Genomic DNA, 26,157 nt, shown 5'->3' with positions numbered 1-26,157 from the left:
GGGTCATCAAATATAGCACAACTCAAAATTAAAATAGGCTACATAAAAAGAAAAACAAATAGATAAATAAACACTGTTGCACTTACAACTTAGATACTGATGACATTTGTAAAAGTTTTATCTCTTGTTGTGGTTGTGATCACGGGTCCTAGCGCGCTCATGTGTGCGTGCGTGTGTGTTTTCTTAGGTAGCCCGTTAAAATGCCCGATCACATTATTCGTCTTTTTCCAAGATGGCGTCGATGAGGGAGAGCGACACCGGCCTGTGGCTCCACAACAAACTTGGATCGACAGACGAGCTGTGGACACCTTCAAGCATTGCTTCCCTACTCACCGTATCGGTGATCGACAACATACGGCTGTGTTTCTCCAGTTTGTCTCCTCCGGTGAAGCTTAAACTCTTGCTGGGGATGCTGCACCTCCCGCGCAGGACCGTGGATGAGGTGCGACTGCAGAACTCACTCCTGCTGCTGCTGCTGAACTCACACACACACACACACACACACACACACGGTCTTAACTTCCTAGTGCGGCATGCGTTATTGGAGTGGCATGTTGTTTATTATTAGCGGTTGTGTCATATGTTGTTGACACGTATATGTTGCATGTCTAATAACATGGCTTCCACCACGAGACCCCTGCAGCTGCTGTCTGGATAATGTCAGTCTCCAGCAGAGCTTAGCTCCGGCTGCTGTCTGTCTTCAGCCTCTGGGCTTCAGCTAACTTGCTAGCCTCTTGTATGTAAACATACAGTCAACTTTGTGACTGCTGTTGTTGGCATGTTATTTTGATGCTGTTTATTTTTACGTTTGACGAGTAAAACGCCCCTTTAAACTTGCCACGGTATCTATAGTTTCCGCCAAAACACGTACAAAAAACCCCACAGGACAGTCGTTTGTGCTCTACTGTAAACCAATGGCAACTTGATGATAACAACAATCTACTGTCATAAAAATATACTAGTAACAGATTTTGGCGGGAACTTTGATTAATACCATGTTATTTTGTGTGAGTGAAAAGTCTCTGTACTCACTTCAAAAACACGATCATATAGCCTACAGCCGAATCTTGAAATGTTATCAAAATAAGAGGAATCATGACAGTTGCATGTTTATTATTATTAATCAAAATATATTAAGTCGGATATCATGTATACAGCTTTTGTAAAGCTCAAAAGTAATATACGATTTTTTAGTTAGTTTTTTTTGGGCAAAAGGCATAGACTGATTTTAAAAAAAAGCAAATATTTTGTTGTTTAACGGACAAACACTACATTTTACAAATTTACTAATTTGTATAGTTTAATGGATTATTGGTTAAAAACTCAATGTAAGGTAATCAATTGTGTTTTATCAGTATGGTAGTTCATTGTTTCACAAAATTAGCCTGAATTTCTGCCATGAATTTTTATTTTTTTTACGTTTTGTTTCAGGGCACTAAACGGATACAAAATCTACAGTAGCTATAATGTAAGCAATGGTGGGATGATATATTTACAATATGAAGCAAACGCAGTGGAATAGTAGCAGATTCATTTGACACACTGACTTAAATCTTTTATTAGATCTCTCTTTATCTTGATTTATCCTTCATATTCCAGATGAAGGAAGCACTATCAGAGATCATACAGTTGGCCACTGTGGACTCTGAGCCGTGGGTGTTAATGGTGGCCGATATCCTGAAATCATTTCCAGAGACAGGCTCGCTAAACCTTGATCTGGAGGAGCAGAACCCTAATGTACAGGACATACTTGGAGAGCTGCGTGAGAAAGGTCAGTCTGACTTCAATGACTGGAGTGTTAGTAAAGGGTTAAAAGACGTAAATAATTTCCAGTTTAATATTTGTCTCTTCTGGTCACTAAGCTCCTCCATCTCTTCACAATTAAGGGTTTGTTCTTGTCTAGGTTCAGATATTTTACCATCTTTAGCCCTATTCGGATGGTAATTGTTTCTCATGTGGATATCTCTAAAAATAAATGCTTGTTTGTCTGCTGTAAAAGTCATATGCTTGAAATAAGAATAAAATCATATTTCATTTAATAATTAATTATTTAATTATTTAAATCTCCTGTTAAAAAAAGGAACGTCATTTTAAAAAAGTGGAAATGACCGAAGTTAATACAATGCTACAAATTTAACCCATATAACGTTAATAACTTTCTTCTCTTTCTGTTTTGAGCGGTGATGAAAGCTGTAAATACTTTCCAGCATTTTAGTAATAGAAGTGTAGGCTAGATCTTTAAAATGCATCCAAAAACAGGGAAATGTAACAATACAGTGCTCTGCAGGGGTCAAAAAGGATATAAACAGTTAATTTGGAAGCAATCTTTTCTTGAAAGTTTAGAGATGTGGTTTCGAACTGCAGTGAAATGATTTTTACATGAGTGATAGGAGAAAAACACTGACATTCTGGATTTACCCTGTAAATGATGAAAATACATTATGACCCCCACAAGAAAAGTATATGGCTTTTGACTACCTTTGAATGTTAGGTGTGTGTGTGTGTGTGTGTGTGTGTGTGTGTGTGTGTGTATGTATATATATTCATTTATTTTAATGATATCCCCATCTCTTGGCCATCTCTTCAATATAACAATGACATTTATTGTGGTTGTCTGGGATTTTGTTTGAGGTTCTTCTTAGCTTGTGATAAGTATTATCATTTACCTGTTACTTGAAATTGCATATGGTAAGCAATTTGCCAAGAAAGCATCTGCTGGGACTTACTTTACTGTTGATGTTTGCACCTCTATCCAGTAAATGAATGTGAAGCTTCGTCCATGTTGCCTTTGGAGTGTCAGTATCTGAACAAGAGTGCTTTGACTACACTGGTGGGGCCACTCACTCCACCCATCAAGCACTTCCAGCTCAAGAGGAAACCCAAGAGTGCTACGCTCAGAGCTGAACTGCTTCAGAAATGTAAGTGTGTTAGTGAATTCTTGGTGCAAGAAAAACAGTTTTCTTTGTATGGTCATTTAAGTCATTTAAAATAAGTTTACCCTTGTTTTTGCATTCATTTTCATGTTAATTATCCATTATATTTGTTCTAAAGCCACAGAGACTGCCCAGCAGTTAAAGAAAACCGCAGGAGTGCCATTCCACTCCAAAGGAAGAGGTCTAGTGAAGAAGATTGACACCACAAGTAAGATTTACATCCCAAAAATATTTAGATGGTAAAAATGGATTGCTGTCATGACAACAACATCAAACCTTTGGCCTTAGGTGTAGATGTAGTGTTCAAAGTGTGTCAAATCTTTAGTGGACTATGTCGATAGTGATGAAATTAAGGGGAACTGACCTTATACATCAAATAAAATGACTTGGAACCTTTTTTAAGAAAAAAAAAAAAAAGATTTGAATGTGGATAGTGTTTCAAAGCAGATCTCAGCCATTGACATTGGCCAGGACAGAGTTTTCTCAATAATGACCCAATCTAATTAATTATTATTGTTCCGATGTTTGGCCAATTTGGCCATTTCAAAAGATATCTGATTGAGCCAAGGGGCTGGTAGTCCCAACCCTCCCTTATCCTGAGAGGAACATCATTTGTTAAACTTTATCCTGGGCTTTTTCCCCTTCCATAGAAAACGTTTTACCATTATATTGTATTGATTGAAAATCAGCTGTGGTGTTGTAAGTGGTAGCATCATAAGCACGTAATTAAGCTGAGGCAAGACCACCAGCTTAATTATATTCACCTACCCCCATAAATGTAACATAATTTTTCCAGGCTATTTCTTATGTTTTGTAAAAGTGGTGTTAAATTTAAAATGGGAATATCTTCTAACACCCTGCTTATCTTGATACCCAAATAATGTATGCCTCTTGGGATCCATCTAAAGCCAAATTTAGTTAGCATATTAGCATTACATATTCCAGATATAAGCATAGCTTTAGCTTCAGAATAGGATTGAACTGTCTCCATTAAATGAGGCAAGGATTATCTGGATCTTTTACCAAGGCCAAAATGTCATGGACTTATAAAAACAATTTGTGCTCTGTGTCCCCCTCCCTGTACACCTAGAATGTTTATATTAGCCCTGATAGCAATCAGGCAGTGGTTCCAATGTGATGTTGAACAATAATGGTGACAGCGGGCATCCCTGTCGTGTCCCCTTGGTAAGGTCAAAAAATGGGTTAACTGCCATTGGTAATCACACATCCCTTAGGTGTTTTGTATAATGGTTGGACCACTTAATGAAACATGGCCCAAACCCGTAATGAAAGAATTTGACTTAATATATTACAATCTACATTAATCAGGCTTATTGGTCGGAGGTTTCAGTGGAATCTCTATCTTTTTTAGGAACAACAGATATTAGAGCATCGTTAAAAGAAGGGGGAAGAGATCCCCTAGCATAGGCCTTATTATATACTTCTGTTAAAATGGATGCAAGTAATTCTATATGCGGTTTATAATATTCAACAGGGAGCCCATCTAATCCTGCTGACTAACCATTCAGCATAATAGAAACCGCTTTCCTGACTTCAAGTTTTGTTATTGGTTCAGCTAACAAATTCACCTCTTAGGACAATTTAGACAGTTTGAATTTGGAGAAAAAAACTTCTTGTTTAGGATTAATATCAGTAGTGTACAATTCCTTATAAAACATCTGTAATAATAATAATAATAGATTTTATTTATAATGCACTTTTCATTCCGAAGAATCTCAAAGTGCAACAAAGGGAAACAATAACAAAAAAAAAGAATAACAAGTAAAAATATAGAATACAACAAACAATCAACCAACACAGAAAACTGAACAGAAACAGAGCTGATGGTAGAAACAGAGCTGATGGTGAACAGAAAACAGGTGATGGTGAACAGAAAACAGAGCTGATGGTGAACAGAAAACAGAGCTGATGGTGAACAGAAACAGAGCTGATGGTGAACAGAAAACAGAGCTGATGGTGAACAGAAAACAGAGCTGATGGTGAACAGAAAACAGAGCTGATGGTGAAAAGAAACAGAGCTGATGGTGAACAGAAAACAGAGCTGATGGTGAACAGAAACAGAGCTGATGGTGAACAGAAAACAGAGCTGATGGTGAACAGAAACAGAGCTGATGGTGAACAGAAACAGAGCTGATGGTGAACAGAAACAGATCTGATGGTGAACAGAAAACAGAGCTGATGGTGAACAGAAACAGAGCTGATGGTGAACAGAAACAGAGCTGATGGTGAACAGAAACAGATCTGATGGTGAACAGAAACAGATCTGATGGTGAACAGAAAAAAGAGCTGATGGTGAACAGAAACAGAGCTGATGGTAAACAGAAAACAGAGCTGATGGTGAACAGAAAACAGAGCTGATGGTGAAACAGAAACAGAGCTGATGGTAAACAGAAAACAGAGCTGATGGTAAACAGAAAACAGAGCTGATGGTGAACAGAAAACACTGCTGATGGTGAACAGAAAACAGAGCTGATGGTGAACAGAAAACAGAGCTGATGGTGAACAGAAAACAGAGCTGATGGTCAAACAGAAAACAGAGCTTATGGTGAACAGAAAACAGAGCTGATGGTGAACAGAAAACAGAGCTGATGGTGAACAGAAAACAGAGCTGATGGTGAAACAGAAACAGAGCTGATGGTGAAACAGAAACAGAGCTGATGGTGAAACAGAAACAGAGCTGATGGTGAAACAGAAACAGAGCTGATGGTGAACAGAAAACAGAGCTGATGGTGAACAGAAAACACTGCTGATGGTGAACAGAAACAGAGCTGATGGTGAAACAGAAACAGAGCTGATGGTGAAACAGAAACCGAGCTGATGGTGAAACAGAAACCGAGCTGATGGTGAACAGAAAACAGAGCTGATGGTGAAACAGAAACCGAGCTGATGGTGAACAGAAACAGAGCTGATGGTGAACAGAAAACAGAGCTGATGGTGAAACAGAAACAGAGCAGATGGTGAACAGAAAACAGAGCTGATGGTGAACAGAAAACAGAGCTGATGGTGAACAGAAAACACTGCTGATGGTGAACAGAAACAGAGCTGATGGTGAAACAGAAACCGAGCTGATGGTGAAACAGAAACCGAGCTGATGGTGAACAGAAACAGCTGATGGTGAACAGAAAACAGAGCTGATGATGAAACAGAAACCGAGCTGATGGTGAAACAGAAACCGAGCTGATGGTGAAACAGAAACCGAGCTGATGGTGAACAGAAACAGCTGATGGTGAACAGAAAACAGAGCTGATGGTGAAACAGAAACCGAGCTGATGGTGAAACAGAAACCGAGCTGATGGTGAAACAGAAACCGAGCTGATGGTGAACAGAAACAGCTGATGGTGAACCGGAAACAGCTGATGGTGAAACGGAAACAGAGCTGATGGTGAACAGAAACAGAGCTGATGGTGAAACAGAAACAATTGTAGCTCTGGCTGTTAGACTAGTCACAAACATAAGAAAATAAAATAAAATCTAAATCTAATAGTACAGTAACATGATTTGTGGGTGGAGAAGCGGCGAACAGACAACGCCAGCGTCCTCTCCCCCACGTTGCCTAGCCAACAAATCAATATAAGTAATATAATATAATACATAATTTATTTCCATTGTTGAAGTAACTATTGTATTTCCTCCTAATAGCAGTTTTTAAATTGCATGTATTCTTTTGCTGCTTTTCTTTTTTTAAGACATTATTCAGCAAGAATGCATTCAATTGATCAAAAGTGACATTAAGCATTTATAATGTTACAAAAGACTTAGGTAGCATTTTACAATTTTACTTCTACATCATGTATTGGGGTGAAACAGATGTGTATCGTTATATTACACACAAAAAATATCCAATCTGTGAATCAAAAACCATAATATGATCCGCACTATGAGTTTTGTGATCCGTTGAATCAGTAGTATTTATTAATCTTAGTTTCTAATATCTACATTTACTACAACATATGTTTTTTTTTTACCAGTTTGCTTCTCAGAATCACAACCTGTAAGTATAATTAATTATTGATGTTTATATTTTCTACTGGGTGTTCAAAATACGTAGTTTTGTGTTTTATATTGTGCAAGTTTCCGGCTAACCGTTTAATGCAGATTTTCTGTCGTTCTTCTTATTTTTATGAGTAAAGGTAAAGGATGGAACAATATTGGTAATTAGATCATTAGAAATTTAATGGATATGGTGAGGAATTAAATCTGCAACATCTCATCATGGTAAATGGACTGCATTTATATAGCGCTTTTATCCAAAGCGCTTTACATTTTTGCCTCTCATTCACCCATTCATACACCGACGGCGATGTCAGCCATGTAAGGCGCCATCCAGCTCGTCGGGAGCAGCTGGGGTTAGGTGTCTTGCTCATGGACATTTCGACACTTGGTCAGGTGGAACCGGGGATTGAACCACCAACCTTCTGGTTTGTAGACAACCTACATGAGCCACTGCCGCCCGTTAATGTACGGTACGTTAATGTACCTCAAACTGAGTTGTGCATTACTGAGAAACGTCCTGCTTAACTCGTCCTTGCGAAAGAGGTTCGAGCCGAGTTTAAATAACTATTTCTTCTGATATTTCATCATCATACCTCTTGTAGGAGACATCCAAAACAAAATTAGGAGACTTTAAATATATTATAACAGGGCATTTTAATAAATTAACCCTTATTGTAAAGTGTTACTAAGATTTGCATTTTTTAAAAAGATTCCTGATAAAATGTATCTTGGGTTCCACAAAAACATTAAGCAGCACAGCTATTTTCAGCATTGGTAATAATAAGAAATGTTTCTTGAACACTAAATCAGCATATTATGATTTCTGAAGGGTCATGTGACCCTGAACACGATAGTAATGATGCTGAAAATTCAGCTTTACCATCACAGGAATAAATTTTAAAATATACAGAAAACTTTGTAAATTGTAATATTTCACAATATTACGGTTTTCTTGTATTTTTGATCAAATAAATGCAGCCTTGGTGAGCATGAGAGACTTTTAAAAATCTTAAAGGTGTCATGAACTGGCTTTTTTATTTTATTTTATTTTTTTATGCTCTTAGGTCAACTTATGAGGTTCACATGAATTTTACATTCAAAAATATAATAACTAATAAGTAATAGGCTATTTTCAATACTGGTTTTGAGGCTCTCTCCAAAACGCTGGGTTTTGATGGGCATGCCTCACTGGAGACTTATGCTGCGTTCCACTCCACTATTAGACACGCACTTTGAACTTCCCTAAGCACTTCCCCTCGGGGGAATCCCCGCCGCCATTTTGAAGTGCGTTCCACTTCGTGAAGTGGACAAGGGAAGTTAATATAAGTTTATATTGCTCCCACGATTTTGACAGAGGGAGCGAGTCTACCTCATATGTACTTCAGGCAGCTTCATATACCACAATGCACCACGATTGTGACATCACCGCATATCACGTTTAATTTACCCCACCACAAACAACTCTATAATTTTTTAATTTTTTTTTTTAAATAACTCATATACATATAGAATGTTGCATTGAACAATTTCGTAAAGGAAATAAATAAATACACTCCATGGATTCTGAACCCGGATTGCAATGAACCAACAAATAAGGGATTTTCAAGCCTGTGACAGCATGCTAGTATGCTTTGTTAGACACTTCACATACACACAAACAATACAATCTGTAACAATGCAATATTATTGCATATAACAACATGTTTTACTCACCATTCTTGTCGTATCCAATATAAAAGGAACAGCACTGTGTTTTAATCTTATTCTTAATATGTCTGCAAATCCAGTGTCGACCTGTGTCTTGTTTACAAACGATTATCTTGCTATCTTCAGCATGTTAATTGCTTGGTAACACGATCAGTTTAGCTCTACGAGTCGGTGGGCAGAGCTACAGAAGCGGCGTACACATAGAGGCGGCGTTTCACCCTTCTGATACGTCATTGATTTGAGAGGCTTGTTTGCTGAGCCTGGTGTCTATGAAAGCTTTTCTTTGACTAACAAGGAAGTTTTCAGCTCTGATTACCATTACCTTTTATATATCAAAGGCTCAAGGGAAAATTGATTTCTCAATTCATCACCCCTTTAAAACAACACACAAGATAATAATTAATGATTGTCTATTTTCTCAGCACCGCTGAAGGGCATTCCTAAAGCACCGTTCCGGAGCCCTACCACCCCAAGCATGTTCAGCCCTCCCAGTAACAGAACCCCTATTGCCCCTGCCCGCACACCCCTGCGCAAAGAAAGGGGGGTCAAGGTAACTGTCCACCAATGACCAGTCTCTGCATAACATGGGTATATCTAGTAGTTTTACTCTTTATTTAAGGCATAAAAGCAAACTTTGCAGATGACACCTAGATTTGTTTTTTTGCCTTGTTAGTATGGATGCCATCTCTGCATATGCATTATATTGTCAGGTTATGTGATTTGTGTGTTTTCTTGCAGTTGTTGGATATATCTGAGCTGGATATGGTAGGAGCTGGCAGAGAAGCTAAGAGGAGAAGAAAGACTTTGGGTAAGTTCAAGAAGTTTTTTTTTGTGTGTGTATTTTGAGTGCTGTACATTTTTAGTTATATTCTTTTTTTGGTCTTGTATAGACACAGAAACTGGAGAGAAGGCGGCCAAAGAAGAGGCGGTTGTGGAGAACGCAACACCAGACTACGCAGCTGGCTTGGTGTCCACACAGGTAGTTTTGGAAATCTTATCCATGTGATGGGTTCCTTGAATGGTGGTCAGAACAAAACTCAAATCGGTTTCTCTCCACAACAGAAACTTGGGGCCCTAAACAACGAGAGTGCTCTGCCATCAACCAGTTACCTTCCCGCCACCCCCAGCATGGTTCCCTCCTCGTCTTATATTCCCAGTTCAGAGACACAGCCAGGTGAGCCATTGACAGATGTAGGATGGGATGGATGAAAAAAAATGAGCTACAGTAGAAAATCTACTGATTTAGACACAACATATGTTAATAGGAATCTAAATGTGAGCTTGAAGTCTTCTCAATGCCCATTTTTCTGCACTGTGTTAATATTCAGCGAATGCAGGCGGTTCAGGGCGTGAACCTACAAACCGGCAGTCGGAGGAGTCGTCCGCTCCAAGTGGAGCTTCACTACCTGGCCAGTTTAAACAGCGGCCGCCCATGTATAATGCCAGCACTGCCAGTCCCACCGCCCCCACTTCACCCACCACGCCAACCAGCACGCCCACCAACAATGCCCCGCCTCCTGCCGCCACAGCAGCACAGCCAGACATGCCCACGCAGCCGCCCACCACTGCAGCCCAGCCTGCACCCACGCCAGCGCCCCCACAGACCCAACCGAAAAAGAACCTGTCACTCACGGTAAGAAGTAATGCACATGAATGATAATGATATTTTACTGGACTATCCTTCTTTTAATGTTACTTGGCAAAAATTTATTTTATGTATTTTTTTATAAAAATGTTTAAACTGAGAACATTTTAGAATTTCTATCAAATTTTAAACTTACAGATTTAAATAGTTTTTGTAAGGTTGTTCAAAAAAAACATTTTTTTTTAAATAATAATTATTATGAAAAAGTCAAGACATTTTCAACATCTTGTATACAAAATATCACACTTTCCTCAGTAGTATATTTACATAATCCATATTCCCCAATAATTGTTATATTTTTCTAAATTGAGCTTTAAAATTAATATATTGATTCTCTCCTTACAATTCCTAGCCATTGGTCCATTGTTGGAAGGTCTGCCTGCAACCATTTGCGAGTTGTGGCTTACCAACTGTTTGCTAAAAGTATCTTCAATAAATATTTATCCTTGTCTAATTACTACTAAAATTAAACTAAAAATCTCTAAATATAATATAATGAATGAATAGTCAAACTCTTTTCCTATTATCTTTTCAATTTAAGCCGCTGCTATTTTCAAAAAAGGTTGTATAATTAGGGCAGGCCCAAAAAACTAAATTCTTCCATTCAGACTCCCTCAATGTTGTTAGACGTTTAATTGTTTAAAAGTATTTTGTGCTCACCAAGGCTGCATTCATACTGTCAAAAATACAGTAATTCAGTAATATTGTGAAATACTAGTTAAAATTACTGGTGAAACAGAAGTTGTGATAATCTTCCCTATTGTGACGTATATCCGAGCGAAACGGCTTCTGGAATTGATTTGATTTCTAGATTTGATTTTGTCTTTCGTGAATGAGACGTATGTCATGAAGAGAACAGATTGTTTAAAGATTATAAGGGCATATGAATAAAAAAAGATAACTTGAATAAATCATAAATAATAAACACTGCAAAATTCTGTAAAAAAATATGATTAAATTAGATTACATTGTGGGTAATATATATTTTCAGGATATTTAATAATCATTTTTCAAATGAACAGCATATTTTTAAATGGAATTTGTAACATTATAAAAGTTTTTACTGTCACTGATCAATTTAATGTATCCTTGCTGAATAAGTATTAATTTCTTTAACAAACAAGCAAAAAAACAAAAAACGTACCAACCCCAAACCTTTAAATGGTAATGTACAGTCTGTGTAAATTTTATTTTGCATTGTTCGGTTCCCCACAGAGAGAACAGATGTATGCTGCACAGGAAATGTTCAAGACAGCAAACAAAGTTACACGGCCTGAAAAAGCTCTCATCCTGGGCTTCATGGCCGGATCACGAGGTATTTTGGATTTGATTTTCTGTTAATCGATTGACAGTCTTACAGTTCCTTTTTGTTCTAAATGACTCTCCTAATGTTTGTCTGTCACATCCTCCCAACAGAAAACCCCTGTCCAGAGCAGGGTGACATCATTCAGATCAAACTGAGTGAGCACACAGAAGTACTGCCTAAAGCGGACGGAACCGGCAGCACCACCATGCTGGTGGACACGGTGTTTGAGATGAACTACTCAACTGGACAATGGACCCGCCTCAAGAAATACAAACCCATAACCAATGTCTCCTGAGGAGGACTGGGTTAACAAACAACGCGTTTACATAGACGCATATGTATACATTCACACACCCCTCTTCGACGTCACCCGAGGAGTGCTTTAAAACACAAATATCATGTACATGTGCTGAAATGTACATATTTACGGGCCAAATTCTGAGGTATTGGGAATATGCGCTAGTGAATTTTTGGATGCTGGTTTCAGACAGTTGCAATGGACTTGCTGTTTGGATGACCTCATGTCCTCTATCTCCGTTCCTGCATTGCCAAAGCCAGGGACCCTCTTACAAAACAGCTGTTTTCTTCATCTTTTTGTTAATGTTTGTATCATCTCTCGTTTTTAGGCCCCTTTCAGATTTCTTAGAGTCGAGGGGAAATTGAAGCGGGGCTTGTTAGTTTGTGTCTTAACCTATTTTTGATTGACACGTTATTAAGAGATCTTAAAAGGGTACAAACATGCTATTAGTGTCTCACCAATGAAACAAAAGAATCTGTCCATGTGTTTTCACAGTGAGAATGTTTAAAAATGTTTTCAAGTTCCTCCTTGGATGGGAAAAAAGAAATGAAAACAATAAACAAAGTGTAAAAGTTTTTTTTTTTACAAAGTGTGTTATTTTCTGTTCAGTACTTGAAGAATGGTTATTTTATTTTTTTAAAGAGGAGGAAATTAATGAAACCGTGAATGAGTAATTTGCTGAAGCCTTGGTGTAAATAATTAGTACTTATTTTACACTTTGTGTGCAAAAATCTGAGACAAATGCTGAGCCGATTTTAATAACGTGTGTAAATGCTGAAATAGAAAGCTTTGGTACACTAAGAGGTTTCTGAAGTGAAACACTGACTCCAGGTGAATGTTTAGGCCATAAGGTTTAATTTAAGGGTATTTCACCCATATCTAACAAATGGTTTAAAAAAATATATATACACACACTTTAACTTAAAAGTATTTGGATGGTTTTTATATTGCATTTGGAATACAACAACAGCTGTTTTATTTGAATCAAGTGAAAATGTAAAAGAAGAATGTTTCAGTGCTATTGTCCAAATGGGCACCAAAACTGTTTGGTTTGTTTTCCTCAAAATATTTTCTTGTGTGTTTCACAGGAGAAAGAAACCTCCCTTTAAATCAATGTTTGTTGAGGTTGTCTATTTCTGAGAAACTTTATTTGCTATGTCATGCTTAGATCCAGCATTTCCTCCAGTGTCTTCAGTGCTCACACCACTCCAGGATCGACCCAGCCTCCGAAAGCCTTCCCCAGGTAGACCGCCACAGCCAAGGGCAGACGGTCTTGAAACTTCCCAGCCACAACCTGCACACCCAAAGGCAATCGCTCCTTACTCAAACCCAGTGGACACTGTGTCACTGGCAGGCCGAGGATGTTCAGGATCCCTAGAAATAAGTGAAAACATCAATTTATTTCAATTATATAAAATGCATTTTTTGCTGTATATTTAAAGGGTTTTCATCTACTGCAATGAGGTCTTTTCCTGTCTGACCCCTTCAACTCTGGTTCTAATGATTGAGACTGACACATGGTTTAGTGATAAAGATTTAGGGTTGCATTCACAAAACATTTGATCTTTTATCAAGTTCTCTTAAAACCTATCCACAAATCTGCTGAGACCCACATTTACTAAGGAATATACAAAATATTTGGATGGTTTTTATATTGCATTTGGAATACAACAACAGCTATGTTTTATTTAAATCAAGTGAAATGTAAAAGAAGAATGTTTCAGTGCTATCATCCAAATGGTTTAATGATAAAATTCATTAAACATTTTATCTTATATCAAGTTCTCTTAAAACCTTTTCACACAGCTGCTGAGACTTACTTTTATATTATACTTTTACTATTTTAAGGAATAGAGAGAAGTCTTAAAGGGTTAGTTAACCCAAAAATGAAATTTATGTTATTAATGACACTCGCCCTAATGTTGTTCCACACCCGTAAGACCTCCATTCATCTTCAGAACACAGTTTAAGATATTTTATATTTAGTCCGAGCGTGTATCTAAGTGTAGGCTCACTTTACTGTCCATGTCCAGAAAGGGAATAAAAACATCATCAAAGTAGTCCATATGTGACATCAGTTGGTTAAAGCTACACTGTGGAACTTTTTGAGTTTATTCTTAGATAAAAACACTTAGTTCTTTCAAAAATATGTGCTCATTAATGTATTTTTACTTCTTTCAAGTAATAAAGTATTCTAGTAAGTTTATAATATGCCATTGAAAATACATACGGGTGAGGGGTTCGAATGCTTGTCGGCCCTCCATCTTGAAAGTACATTAGCCATAGAGGGACATACACGACATACCCAAGCTTCGCCTTTCGCGTTTTAACACTCGATGGCACTGTGTCGAATGTGAAGAGGGGGATTGCCATGTTAATCTGGGACTAAATCGGCCACCGTAGGAGTTCAAACGAAATCAGAATTGAGAGGAACAGAAACTATTACTCACTGGATGGTCATATACCATTTCACCGCTAGATGGGGGAAAATATCACAGTGTAGCTTTAATTAGAATCTCTTGACGCATCAAAAATACATTTTGGTCCAAAAATAACAAAAACTACGACTTTATTCAGCATTGTCTTCTCTTCCGCATTCGTTTTCAAACCTCAAAGATTTGAACGGTTATGAATCAGATGTATTGATTCATATGGTATTGATTCATGATTCGGATCGCAAATTACGTGATTTAAGCAGTTTGACACGCGATCCGAGATGCTGATTCATGACCGTTTGAATCTTTGAGGTTTGAAAACAAACGCGGAAGAGAAGACAGTGCTGAATAAAGTCATAGTTTTTTATATTTTTTGGCCAAAATCTATTTTCGATGCTTCAAGAGATTCTAATTAACTAACTGATGTCATATATGGACTACTTTGATGATGTTTTTATCACCTTTCTGGACATGGACAGTATAGTGTGCTTACACTTGGATATGCTGTCAGACTAAATATAAAATATCTTAAACTGTGTTCTGAAGATGAACGGAAATCTTATGGGTGTGGAACAACATTAGGGTGAGTCATTAATGTAAAAATACATTTGGGTGAACAAACCCTTTAACCACTTCAGATCTGCGACCCACATTTGGGTCCAAATTTGCATATGTCATAATTAATGAAAATCGACGCATAGCCCACATCGTAGTAGAGGTCCATCGCAAAAGTAAATCAGCCTTCATACTTCTGCATCGAGTATACACCGCAGCTACGCTGTATAACGATGTGCACCTCTAAAAAAAAAAAAAACATAAGTATTAGTTGGGCTTTACAACATGTCAATTCTACACAGACCGCAAGTGCTGTGATTGTCAGAACCCCTCCCTCAGGGATACACATGCACCCTCTGCGTGTGTAATGCATCAACGTCGACAAGGACTTGGAACTAAAAGAAAATCGACACATAGCCCACAGCATAGAGGCTACGGTACAGGTCTGGCGCAGACATATAAATCAGTCTTTAGAAATCGCCATTTTGAGCCATCATGTTTCTACAGTAGCCCTAAACGGACAAACTTCTCTACAGAGAGCTAGTCACTCTATTCTGTCCAAAGATATAATCTTTGTCCTGTGTCGGCCATAGTAGCTTCTCTATGTGCTCCGAGAGGGAAGGGGATGCAATTCACAACCTTACCGCTAGATGCCATTAAATCACGCAATGAAAATTATACCCTTCACCCGATCCCACACTGTGACATGGGCAAATCAGGTAACCGTGAAACAACAACGCTACTCCATTGTGGGCTTGTGCATTGATCTAGTACGACCATTACTATCTAACAGAGACCTATACTTGGGCAGAAGGGGCAGAACTCTGGGTTTGGGCTAAATTCCAAGCCCTCGATCCCCTCGGAGTCGGATAGCGCGCTTAACACTTGTACTCTTTTACTCTATTTGATTATTTGTAAGTGTGAACTCGTGAAAACAATTATTTTTTATTAAAGATTTATTTTTGCCAGTTTTATCATAGATTAAAATCTATAAATATCTATTGCATTTATATAGAAAATGTTCAGCACTCAAAGCTATTGCCTCAATGTAATATAATGTCTTTGGGCGAACTGCGGCAACATCCATTAGGATTGTTTGTGATTTGGTCTTAAAGATCCCGTTCTTCGCGTGTTTTCGAAGCTTTGATTATGTTTACAGTGTGCAATATAACATGAGTTCATGTTTTGCGTGTAAAAAAAAAAAAACTGTATTTTTCACACAATTGACTTATCAGCCTAAAAACAGCCTGATGATTTCCTTGTTCTATGAAGTCCCTCCTTCAGAAACACGTAACGAGTTCTGATTGGGCCAGCGCTTCCTGTGTTGTGATTGGACAGCAGCTTAGCGCACTTTGCCCGGAAAGGTCCCGCCTCTTACCATAACGGGGAGATGCAAGCTCAACCTGCACTCTTCTCCACGAGCAACAAGACCACGCCCCCTATTTTGACGCAAGTATGAAGCACAAGAACACTTGCTGGGCCTAGGGTCTATGAAAAGCTTTTATTTGACTAACAAGGAAGTTTTCAGCTCTGAAACTTAGAGGATATTCTTATATTACCATGACCTTTTATATTTCAAAAGCTCAAGGGAAAGTTAATTTCTCAATTCATCACCCCTTTAAAATGTTTTGTGAATACGTTCCCTGGACTGCTAACTGAATAAAATGATCAGCTAAATTACATTAGTAAAGGATTATGTTTGAGAGTGTTGCTCATTAGGTTACCTGTGTAACTGATGTTAAATGGGGTAAATATGGGGTGGTGGTGTTTGGGTGCGAGAAGAGGATGAGAGGGGTAGAACAACACTCCATCCGTCCCCAGCAGATCATCCATCTCTCTTTGCAGTTCTTCCTTCTGCTTTAGTATGAACTCAGATGGCTTAGAGCTGTGAAAACTCTCATTTAGAGCCAAACCTGAAATCAGCCACAAGGGAAATACATGGGTCTCCTCCCAATCACTAGTTTGAAAGATCAGAACAAGACCCTAAAAACAACCAGTTAAAATATGTCTGTTTGCCAAAAATGACTGTACAGTATATAGATCGATGTTACCAATAGCAGCCACAGTGTGTTCAGATCTTCCAAATATCCTCTTTATCAGTTCCCAAATAGGCCACAAAGAGCCTCCGTCTGCCATTAGCTCAACAAAAGGCTGTGGAAGCTGGAATAAACAGAAATATGCACTAAAACTTGTTCTAATTCTCTGCAGCCATGTACCATGTTTTGTTGTGTTTTTTGTGGTTGCTACAATCATTTTTTGAAGTAAACAATGTAGACTTGAAACAATTGAGTCTTTCATAAAGTACTTAAGTCAACTTTGTTTAGGACTTCATACAATACAAACTGTTTTAAAGCAGTAATAAACAGGAACGACGTCACAGTAAGGAACATGTAGAGTGATGTAAACTTTATCATGTACAAGACATTTTTTAAAGGGGGGGGTAAAACACTCAGTTTCAGTCAATCTCATGTCAATCTTGAGTACCTATAGAGTAGTATTGCATCCTTCATATCTCCGAAAAGTCTTTAGTTTTATTATATTTATAAAAGAAATATAGGCTGTACCGAGTCTTTCCGGAAAAAAACGAGCGGCTGGAGGCGTATCGAGTGGGCGGAGCTAAAGAATGACAAGCGCGCAAAGCGGTGACGTCCTCAAGCGTGGAGAAACCCATGGCTCTCTCAGCTAATACAGATAATGATCCAGAATCAAATCTGAGGCAGAAATAAATTGAACAGAAGAAACAGCAACATCAGGACGTCCGTCTCTGTGGTATGTACTGTATTTAGAGGCCTGTCAACATTTGTGTCTTTACTCGCAGTTTATGAGGACATGATTCGGTTTATGGACTATTGGTTGCGACTAGACCTTAGAAGTAGCAAGCGAAACGGTTTTGCACGTCAGACTACTAGTGTAACGTTATACAGAACAACAATGGAGTAAACGTTTAGCGCATTTGAATGACGAAGCACACAATCGTGTCGTTTACTGATGTTTACTCATGCGACGGTAGCCAATAGCAGAGACATTTGAAGCAGTTTAACTCACCGGCTGCTTCCAAAGCAGGACCGAACCTTTATCGCTGGGACCGCTCCGTCAAAAACACACTTCTCTGGTATGATTTGTTGAAGTCCTGTGACAGCAGTGACCGTGGAAATCCACTTTGCGATGCGACTGAAGCGATGTTGTGAAGCTTCCCGTCATTTCTGCGTTCAGAACGGTTCAAATGCAGCGCTGCCTTCCCGGAATGCTGTGCTGAAGCGTTGAAGTCGCTCGACGTCACCCATAGGAATAAATTGGAGCGCGGCGCGTCATAAGTGTTCACGGACGACTGGATCTGCACCTGAGAGACTGTTTACGGCGTGCATTTCCTCTCTCTCGCTCTAGTCACGCGCGCGCGCACCCTACTGGGAGAAGGGCCCATACGGCCCATACAAGGATCTTCCGATCTATTAACGTCAAGTAGACCCATACTCGAAAAAAACTCTCTGAAACTTGTGAGAAACCGGAAGGAGTATTTTTAACACAGAAATACTCCAACATTAGTTTTTGAAACTTTGTCTATGTTTAGGATGGGAATCCAAGTCTTTAACAGTGTAAAAAGCTCGGTATGCATGAAACAGCATTTCACCCCCCCTTTCATTCTGCTGTAAATTAGCTCTAAAAGACAAGTGTCATTCAGTTCAAGTCAGTTCCATGTTGTTTCAGTTCAGTTCAATAACACTGTCGATCTTGCAAAAATCTGCCAATCATGAAATTTGATTCAGCTAAAGCAGCTCTATAGAAGACAATAGTGTCATATTCTGTTCAAGTTGTTCTCACCTGATAGTGTGTCTAATGAAATAGATGATATTGCTAAATATTAAGTAATTTAAGGTACTACACACCTTGCCATCTTTGTCAGGTAGAGCCAAGAATGTGTCCCAAATCTGAAAAGAGTATTTGAGCTGAGGAAAACTAACTTCTTTAACTGTAACTCCCAGATCTGCCTCTAAATGTGCAGCCACCTGTGAACAGAAACAACAAACATTTAACAACAAATAAATCAAATGTTTGTATTTTACATACATTTCAGTTCCTGTAAGTTCATTATCCTGCAGAAAGAGGCCATAGCCACCAGGGAATAGTTTCCATGAAAGGATGTACATAGTCTGCAACAATGCCTAAATAGGTGGTATGTGTCAAAGTAACATCTACATGGATGCCAGGGCCTAGGGTTTCCCAGCAGAACATTGCCCAAAGCATCATATCCTCTGCCGGCTTGCCTTCTTCCCATAGTGCATCCTGGTGCCATGTGTTCCCCAGGTAAGCGACACACCCGGCCATCCACGTGAGGTAAAAAAAAAAAAAAAGATTCATCAGACCAGGCCACCTTCTTCCATTGCTTCATTGTTGAATTCTGATGCTCACCTGCCCACTGTTTTCGGTGGTAGACAGGGGTCAGCATGGGCACCCTGACTTGTCTGTGGCTATGCAGCCCCATACACAACAAGCTGTGATGCACTGTGTATTCTGACACCTTTCTATCAGAACCAGCATTAACTTGCTCGTCTGTTTGATCGGCCACAGAGGCCAGCCTTTGCTCCCCATGTGCATCAGTGAGCCTTGGCCACCCATGACCCTGTCGCCGATTCACCACTGCTCCTTCCTTTGACTACTTTTGATAGAAACTAACCACTGCAGACTGGGAATACCGCACAAGAGCTGCAGTTTTGGAGCTGCTCTCACCTAGTTGTCTAGCCATTAGTGATGTTCGGTTCATGAACGAATCCTTCTTTTGAGCCAGTTCTCAGCAAGTAACCGGTTGAGCCAGTTCATTACTCGTGAATCTGAATCGAACTGTAGTTTCGTGTTGATGACGCAAGACGCAAAAGCCGAAGTAGCATGTCCAACAAAAAAAAAAAAACCCAGAAAGAGCCGCTTTAACCAGCTGTCGAAGTTTGCCCAGGATTCTGATGATTGAGTTGGTGACGCAAGTCTGAGGCACGTAGGCTAGCTGTGCAATTTTCTTTTGAATCCGAGGTGATAAATTAATTAAAGGGTTAGTTCACCCAAAAATGAAATTTATGTTATTAAAGACTCACCCTAATGTTGTTCCACACCCGTAAGACCTCCGTTCATCTTCAGAACACAGTTTAAGATATTTTATATTTTAGTCCCAGAGCGTATGCAGTCTATGCACACTATACTGTCCATGTCCAGAAAGGGAATTTAAAAAAAATCAAAGTAGTCCATATGTGACATCAGTTAGTTAATTAGAATCTCTTGAAGCATCGAAAATACATTTTGGTCCAAAAATATAAAAAAACTACCATTTTATTCAGCATTGTCTTCTATTCCGCATTCCTCAAATAAAGAGTCAAACGGTCAAGAATCAGTGAATCGAGCAATGATTCTTATTGCCATTGTCACGTGATTTCAGCAGTTTGGTAGCCTAGAAATCTAGATTCACCCTAGCGGCAGCAAATCTAATCTGCCCCGAGTGTAATCTAGCAACTTTAAATAAAGTTCTGAGCTGTAAAAACCAAACTCTGGTCGGGCCAATCACATCGTGTATAGAGTCGGTGGGCGGGGCTTAACATAATGACGGCAGAGTTGCGCTTGCGTGCTTCTAGTAAACACAAAAGCTGGCGAACGGCGGTCTTTCGAATCAGCTTTGACCACGACTCTGGAAGACTTGGAGTTAAGCTTTTCTCTGAGAAAAGAACAAAGAACGGCACTGAAGTCATTCTTAAAAAGGGAAGATATGTTCTGAGTTTTGCCGACCAGATACGGTGAAAGTTTAATCTGTCAACGAGCTCTGCTTCACCTTCGTTGCTCTGGTTGGTTGTAGCGATATCCAACTGTGTGCATGCCGTGCAGAGGGAGTTTTAAAGACAACCGTTTATCCCGCCCCTCGGATTGAGCCCTGTCAATGGTGAGTTTCCAGACCAAACATCTTGATGTGTGTCTGTCTTGTCAGACTAGCATTCTGGCAGTTTGACACACGATCCAAACCGCTGAAATCAAGTGACATTGGCGACCCGAACTATTGATCGATTCACTGATTCATGACCAACTGATGTCACATATGGACTACTTTGATGATGTTTTAATTCTTTCTGGACATGGGCAGTATAGTGTGCATAGACTGCATATTCTCTGGGACTAAAATATAAAATATCTTAAACTTTGTTCCAAAGATGAACGGAGGTCTTACGGGTGTGGAACAACATTAAGGTGAATTGTCATCAATTGACATCAATTTCATTTTAGGGTGAACTAACCCTTTAACTGTGAACGCAAACAACATTTACTTAAAGTGACTGAAAGGCAATAATCAGCAAAATGCCCTTACGCAAATTATTTTATTCGATTGTTTCGATATGCATTGACAGATTACCTTATTTGAATGTTTCTTTAATATAACGACACCGAGAAATGCATAAAAAACATAACAGAAATGCATAGTGGCATCATTGCATGATGACGTCAGGAACCTATGAATCGGCTTTTTGAACCGGTTCATTGAGCTGAACTGCCCGAAATAAACCGGTTCGCGGAAATGAATCTGACTTTGCATCAGTACTAGCCATCACAATTTGGCCCTTGTCAAACTTGCTCAAATCCTTGCGCTTGCCCATTTTTCCAGCTTTTAACCCATCAACCTTGAAGACAAAATGTTAACTTGCTGCTTATAAATTCCACCCACTAACAGGTGTAGTGATGAAGAGATAATCAGTGCCATTCACTTTATCTGTTATGCCTGTTCTTTGAATGTGTACATGTTAAATGCAAATAACTGTAGTTGTTTTGGTTTGCTTCTCACCCTCTTTTGGGCTTCAATGAGCTGTTGGTCTACAGGAGATGTCAATGGAGATCCACCATCATCTACTACAGTGAAGAAACGTAACTTTTTCAGATCCACCTCTTTTGAGAGGAAGAGCCTAAAAATAAAACCAATAGTGAGTACTAATTTGAAACAAATTCTCTGGTTTGTATCTATTTGAGATGTACTTGTCTGCAGTGGGTCCAGCCATTATCTTTAGAAGAGGGAGCAGGTCTTCAGCATAGCGACACATTGGACCAGAACCCAGGTAGTCATTTTGGAGACCAGAAGATGCGGGAAACTGATTGTCATTTGAAACCACATCTGAAATGAAATAAAACTCTCCCATTTTGATAATGTACAAACTAAGTTGATAACCATTTTTAATACCATCACAAAAATGTCATGGAACATTTTTAATATTTTTCTGTATGAATATCTGAGCTTCATGTATCCTTTTTTTTTTTTTTTTTTTTTTTTTAAATCAACCCTTTAATGCAGGTAAGTTACATTTAAAAAAAAATATTATTAAACAAAAAGCTGAACAAAGGCTACAACATGCATAAGTAGTGCATGTATCACTTGTTTCTGCTTTTTGCTGTTTTGATTGTGGAGTTTCTCTATTCTTTTAGAAAAGTTGCATAATAGCGCCCCTACCTGTAACAGTGAAAACACGGAAAGCCAGAAATTCTGTTTAAAGTGGGGAACAACTTAACAGAGAGACGAATGTGGTTTTCTGATTGTTCTTACAGCTAAATACACACCTTTTGAAGGTTTGTGGCCAAATATCCCATTGAAAAAACACGGCATGCGGATACTTCCTCCAATATCAGAGCCGATACCCATCACAGATGCACCACTACCGATGATACTTCCCTCTCCACCTACCAGACAAATAATCTGTTAAAAATAATAATTGATGTTAAAGCTATACATCAGCCTTAATAAGAGTTGGTTTATCTTTTTTTCGCTCCAAGACCTGAGCTTCCTCCACACATCCTCTCAAGGTCATAGGGGTTACTGGTGATCCCATAGAGGTGGTTGTTGGACTCCATCCACATGCAAAGCTCACTGGTGTTGGTGACACCTAGAGGAATTGCTCCAGCTCTCTTCAACAGAGCCACAGGAGGAGCATCCACACTGGCAAGTACTCTAGCCCGGGATTTCAACCCACCAGAATTGGGCATACCTGGGAGCACATAACATAAAAATTAATCCTATACAGGAGCATCTGATCTCTACTGGATCCACAAGCAGTGTTTGCTAGTTAAAGCCCACTAAAAGTAGATGTTGCAGTCCAGAGTCTTGTGACAATGGTTGGCTAATTCAACATTATCCAAAGCTATTCATAAACATATTTATTTAAATTTAAAAAAATGTGGACATGAAATATTGATTTTAGTTGACATTGTTTCATAAATGAGTCTTGAAGCTTGTGCTAAGAAACAAATAGTACAAGTCCAAAGTACATTGTGCATACCAAAGTACTCTAAAGTCATTTTCAGTACAATCTCTAGATCCATTGTTTTGTACATTTGCAATGCATGGACTATATTTTCTTATTAGTAGCTTTAAGAGAATATACAAGTAGGATTGTAACAATTCAAATCAATATTTTGTAACAGTTTATTTTGATGTAGGTCCACCCACTCTACTAATATAATATTAACCCTAATAAAAATTAGAATGTTTAAATCAAAATAAAGTGTTAAACAATATTTCATGCCCACGTTATATTTGTTGGCAATTAATTGACAAGAATCAATCAAAATAAACCTTTCTATGTGCAATGGATGCAAGGCAGAGAGCATTATGGGAAGTGTACCCTGTAGTGCGAATGACTCTTTAACAGACAGTGGAACACCCAGCAGTGGAAATCGGTTCCTCAGAACTTCCTCTCCTCCATTCTCCTCCTCTATTAGTTTATCTGCATGAGCAGCCTCCTGAAGAGCAGATGAGAACCTGAAAGAGAGGACATTGGACATTTACAGTGAAATGTCCTGTTCAGTCATGCATGAACGTTACTAGCTCAATAACGTGAGTATTCACCTGTCTTTGACCAAAGCATTGAGCAGTGGGTTTACTTCCTGTATCCTGTCAATGTAAGCCTGCACAACCTCCACACTAGTAATCTGAATTTAAAAATCAAAGAGGTTCAGTATTAAATAAGACATGGCAACCGGTAATCGTTTTAGTCCAGCTCTATCCACAATGGTGAATATGTAAGTGAACAGATGTTGTGTTTTAGGGCTTACATCATTTACCAACATAAATCACTTGTAAACATTGTCTTTATCATGCTTTGCAGTGCCTGTAGTGAAAAATGTGAAGTCCAAAATGTTTTTCATTGGCTATGGATAATAAATATAAATTTAGTAAGTTTACTAAATATGTTTTCAATTGATACTTTAGATATCATATGTCGTTCCACTTTAGTGGGGTTTTTATATACATTTCAATGTTCCTTTGGACCCCATTGATGTTAACTAGATTTAAAAAAAAAAGAAAAAAAAAAGACTTGTAACAATGTCTAAATGATACAGTTTCATTTTTGGGTGAACTGAACTGATGAAAAGGTGAACTGATTTTAAGGATGACAATCTAGTTAGCAACAAATCAAATAAAGCAGTGCAATCTATTTTTCTTCACATGTAGGAGCTTTGTACATAAGGGTCAGAGAACGGTTTAGGGTGCCAGAACATTTTGGATTCAGAGCCCCTTATATATTTTATAGGATAAAGTTGACAAGATAACTGAAGATTATTTAAGTCCAGTCCATAAATATATGCAATAAAGCCTGGCGTCACGTCTTTAAAATTCGAACACATTGTTTTCAATGAGTGTACGCACACCGGTGGCGGCATTCGGCGCCTGTCCGCGGCGACTCAGGAAGTTGTTCTAAATCCTGCCGCGCCACAGAGCGCCATTTCAAGGCTTTATATTAAAAGTATATTATCGTTAAGGTATACTGATTTCACCCTTTGCTACAAGACACATTTGTTTTACATTCTGAGTTCAACAGCTTGAATAAAGTCTTAACATATTTTGGGGAAATGTATAATAAACGTAGCCTTTTAAAATGTGCGCGTCCTGTGTGCGATACCTGAGCAACAGGTTACACTGACCTGAGACCTGTGCATTTAATGCACACTATAACCACTGTTGCCTAGCTAGCATAATACATCTTTATCCGGTTAAAAGAAGTTACAGTTACAGAGACAGTTTTTTTACAGCCTTATTTTTTAATGCCCATACAGTCCCAAATGATCAGCCATTACAGAACTATTGTTAATGAAATCCCAAACCTCTCTTCTGCGTATCTTCTCAGCCAGCTGCACTGCAGGGAGAGTAAGCAGTGGGTTTCTGATAGGAGGGAGATGTTTTGGTCGCTTTGAGCCGGGTGAGACCAGCCTAAAGAGAGCCAAGAACAGTCTAGGCACGAGGACCAGGAGGCAGTGCTGCAGGCGCTCTCCGATTGTCAAATCCATTGTGTAGTAGACCAGAGATCAATCACAACAGATGAAAAGTGAAGCGTACATGCCACACCCCTAGCATTTTATCACTCTACACCCTGAACTTTGACCTTATTTATCTACTGTGTTGCAGAACAAGGAGTCACCACATATGGTCTATTTGAGGAGGTCACAACATTCGGGAATAATGGGGTAAGAAAGTTCAAGGAAAATCCAGGTTCATTGAGCTAAAGAGGGTCCGCTTTGCAAGCCAGGACTGGCTTGTAAACTGATATTTATTCAGTCCCTGCATGAGGCCTGAATAACCCAATCCCTCTAAATGTATTCTTATATCCTTGTAATATTTACGATGACTAGCTAAATAATAAATAAAAAAAAAACAGTAGGCTACTGACACGGCATAAAACGGCACAGATAATTTACTAATTGTCTTTATTTTTGTATTCATTGTCCATAGTATTTTTTTAAATAGATAAAAGGGTTATCAGTGGATTTTCTGAGTAAATTATAATCGTATTAATACGTATGTAACTCTGTCATTTATTTATTTGCCAAACGACGTCGTACGGTAATTTTCTAGTTTTGGGCGGATCCGCAGCTTTTTAAAATCTTTTTTTAATTAAATAATTAATTAATTATTCAAGAACCGTACAAATATACAAACATGCAGGAGAAAGTTAGAGTTAGAAAATTAGAGAAATACAATAATTGTATAGTCAAAAATCAAAACTCATTTACCTAGCTAAATGAAGAGGACAAAAGAACAAAAGGAAGCGGGGTGTATGGGGGGGGGGGGGGGGGGTCATGAGAAAGCTGATTAAACTTGAACAGATCCATTACAAAAGATTTGTTCATATTGTTTTAAGAATCGATCACTTTTTGTTTCACTAGTAGGCCTAGTTAACCTAATAATAAAATATGTATTTAAGCAGCGAGAGATGCTCAAAATAAATAAATTGAACATATATTATTATATTCTTTATATT

At 38.6% G+C, this 26,157-nt stretch overlaps 2 protein-coding genes across 3 annotated transcripts; one reads left to right on the top strand and one right to left on the bottom strand.

The window, feature by feature from the left end:
- Window positions 1-119: 119 nt before the first annotated feature.
- On the top strand, window positions 120-13,017 carry nelfa (negative elongation factor complex member A). 2 transcript variants are annotated; one of them, XM_067443915.1, is made up of 12 exons: window positions 339-442; window positions 1,432-1,468; window positions 1,600-1,771; window positions 2,757-2,918; window positions 3,052-3,141; window positions 9,077-9,204; window positions 9,393-9,462; window positions 9,545-9,633; window positions 9,717-9,828; window positions 9,983-10,287; window positions 11,515-11,614; window positions 11,716-13,017. In XM_067443915.1, exons 1-12 carry the CDS (start codon window positions 438-440, stop codon window positions 11,898-11,900), a joined length of 1,455 nt encoding a protein of 484 aa, XP_067300016.1. In that variant the 5' UTR covers window positions 339-437; the 3' UTR covers window positions 11,901-13,017. The 2 variants fall into 2 exon arrangements, with proteins under 2 accessions (XP_067300008.1, XP_067300016.1); XM_067443907.1 differs by lacking the exon at window positions 1,432-1,468 and having other exon boundaries at window positions 120-442.
- faah2b (fatty acid amide hydrolase 2b) lies at window positions 12,736-25,240 on the bottom strand. Its single transcript, XM_067443928.1, has 11 exons — window positions 25,004-25,240; window positions 23,748-23,830; window positions 23,524-23,660; window positions 22,678-22,887; window positions 22,463-22,582; window positions 21,887-22,022; window positions 21,699-21,816; window positions 18,778-18,897; window positions 16,945-17,053; window positions 16,618-16,806; window positions 12,736-13,277 (listed from the first exon to the last, which is right to left on the bottom strand). The coding sequence occupies exons 1-11, from the start codon at window positions 25,184-25,186 to the stop codon at window positions 13,102-13,104; spliced, it is 1,581 nt and encodes a 526-aa protein (XP_067300029.1). The 5' UTR covers window positions 25,187-25,240; the 3' UTR covers window positions 12,736-13,101.
- Window positions 25,241-26,157: the final 917 nt, after the last annotated feature.

Source organism: Pseudorasbora parva, chromosome 1 (genome assembly GCF_024679245.1).
Source record: "Pseudorasbora parva isolate DD20220531a chromosome 1, ASM2467924v1, whole genome shotgun sequence".
NCBI classification, from domain to species: Eukaryota; Metazoa; Chordata; class Actinopteri; order Cypriniformes; family Gobionidae; genus Pseudorasbora; species Pseudorasbora parva.
The sequence above is the reverse complement of the archived record's forward strand: the minus strand, read 5'-3'. Positions and strand labels throughout refer to the sequence as shown.

Coding starts and splice junctions, on each gene's coding strand:
- nelfa (XM_067443907.1), top strand. CDS start 233: ATGGCGTCGATGAGGGAGAGCGACACCGGCCTGTGGCTCCACAACAAA. Junction 1,772..2,756: donor TGGAGAGCTGCGTGAGAAAG/GTCAGTCTGACT, acceptor ACCTCTATCCAG/TAAATGAATGTGAAGCTTCG. Junction 9,205..9,392: donor GCAAAGAAAGGGGGGTCAAG/GTAACTGTCCAC, acceptor GTTTTCTTGCAG/TTGTTGGATATATCTGAGCT.
- faah2b (XM_067443928.1), bottom strand. CDS start 25,186: ATGGATTTGACAATCGGAGAGCGCCTGCAGCACTGCCTCCTGGTCCTC. Junction 22,888..23,523: donor AGAGTCATTCGCACTACAGG/GTACACTTCCCA, acceptor ATGTGCTCCCAG/GTATGCCCAATTCTGGTGGG. Junction 18,898..21,698: donor TCATTGAAGCCCAAAAGAGG/GTGAGAAGCAAA, acceptor TTCTGTTCACAG/GTGGCTGCACATTTAGAGGC.